The sequence below is a fragment of the Silene latifolia genome, chromosome 6, assembly GCF_048544455.1.
Source record: "Silene latifolia isolate original U9 population chromosome 6, ASM4854445v1, whole genome shotgun sequence".
NCBI classification, from domain to species: domain Eukaryota; kingdom Viridiplantae; phylum Streptophyta; class Magnoliopsida; order Caryophyllales; family Caryophyllaceae; genus Silene; species Silene latifolia.
In genome coordinates this window covers 36,284,388-36,286,317 of record NC_133531.1, presented here as the reverse complement: position 1 = coordinate 36,286,317, position 1,930 = coordinate 36,284,388, and the positions used below count along the sequence as shown (strand labels likewise).

At 34.2% G+C, this 1,930-nt stretch overlaps 1 protein-coding gene across 1 annotated transcript; it reads right to left on the bottom strand.

Annotated features, from left to right (window-relative positions):
• Positions 1–205: 205 nt before the first annotated feature.
• Positions 206–1,600, bottom strand: LOC141586719 (protein MIZU-KUSSEI 1). Its single transcript, XM_074408027.1, has one exon. It carries the CDS (start codon positions 1,206–1,208, stop codon positions 366–368), a length of 843 nt encoding a protein of 280 aa, XP_074264128.1. The 5' UTR covers positions 1,209–1,600; the 3' UTR covers positions 206–365.
• Positions 1,601–1,930: the final 330 nt, after the last annotated feature.

Genomic DNA, 1,930 nt, shown 5'->3' with positions numbered 1-1,930 from the left:
TACCTCTGCTTGGTCATTTGCTTAGACACAAGAGACCAAGAAGAGAAGAGAGAGCGATAGTATTGTTAATGAATGTCAAATTGCCAAGCTGACAATAATGGATGTGGATGATCAATTTACTCATTAGAAGCAAAAGGAAACAAAATAAATGAATAAATGAATAGTCAAATACGGAATAGCTATATATAAATGCCCAAAACAGATGCAGTATTATCCAAATTCCAATAAAGTAACTTCGTGACTATGATATGTTTATCATAATTATAAATAATAATGACATCATTTGTGTCCAATAATATCATCATCAGTAAAAATTCCACTCTCAATCTAAAAAAAATCAAAAAAAAAAAAAAACAACAAAATAATTAATTAAAAGAACCTCTAACAAAGAAAACACTTAACTCAGGACCATCAGAATGATCAGGATTAATCATATAGAACGCTTCAGAATCCTTAGACCCTACAACTCTTTGAAATCTTGCCCTTAAATACGTTAATTGATCTCCATTATCATTACTTTTCTCTTCAACCAAATCACCCTCTTCATAATTAACCTCGAAATCGTGTTCATAATTACGATTACGATCATAATTATGATTATTTTTATTACTTTTATTATTGTTATTATGGGAAGAAGGTAAAACACCCGCACCCATAGACACACCACGTAACATTTTCATAACATGAACATCATCTTCACTCAATTGTTTCCGTCTAATACCATACCCAACTTTCTTACCATTACAATAAACTGCCCATACAAACTCCTCCATTAACTTCTTCTTATGCGTTTTCGTCTCGCTTTCGAGTGCAACTCGTAAAATATCACACGCCATTTCCTTATGAAAAGACGAGGACAAAATCGGTAATTCTATGACAAAGAATGGGAGACTATGTGGGTCCTCTTGGATGGCTAGCGTGATCCGACCACGCCGGGACCCAAATAGGGTCCCGATAGTTGCGTGGTCCGCGATCATGGCTCGTCTGTGGGATTTGGACCCGGCTAGTAAGGCTACCATTTTGCAACCGGAGGTTAGTAGGGGGAATAGTTTGAACATTTTTAGTAGGCCTCCGCTACTGCTGGTTTTCGAGGGGTGTTTGGTTCGTTTATTTGTTGTGTCATTTGGGTTCGAGTGGCGGAGAAGGGAGAGTAAGGTGGAGGGGTTTTTGAGGTGTTTGAATGGGGTTGAGTTTTGTGGCGGAGGCATGATGATTAGTTAATGATTATGATTTCGTGCTTAATGTATGGTTGTTTTCGTTTTTTTTTTTTCTAGCAAAGTTGGGTAATTGGAGGGGGAGTTTATTTGTTAGAGATGTTTTATTATTATTATTATTATTATTATTATTATTATTATTATTATTATTATTATTATTATTATTGTTTTGGATTATAATAATAAGATGAAGTTGGGGGATATGTTAGTTAGATACTTAGATTTGAAGAGGGAAGTATATGGGATTATGGGGGTTGGATATGGAATTAAAATGTGGGTTTGTCATCTTTTTGTAGTTGCAAAATTGCAATTGGGTAGAGGACCCCTACTTCCACTTAAAAGAGCGAGTTAACGTGATATGATCTTTTAGGATAGAAGATGTCTAACATTTGTAAAAGTATAATATGGGGTGTGTGATGATTTTATGAGAAGCACAATAAGTTGTTTATGAGGATGACATGTGCAATATAACATATTACTATATAAGTGTAAGATTAATATGATCATCAAAATATTAACAAAATCCCAAGTATAACCCGCAAACCAGGTCTTCCAGAGGTACTAACAACAACCAATAATACTATAATAACTTCATTAGAAATTCGGTCTTTAAATTCTATTATAGCATTTTCTATTTCCTTTTTCGAATTATTCAACTTTTCTTCCCTATTTCTTTTTTGAAACTTTGTGTGCTTCCAATTCAATGCATGTGGGGA

Bases quoted from the DNA above. Each gene is read 5' to 3' on its own strand.
- LOC141586719 (XM_074408027.1), bottom strand. From the start codon at position 1,208: ATGCCTCCGCCACAAAACTCAACCCCATTCAAACACCTCAAAAACCCC.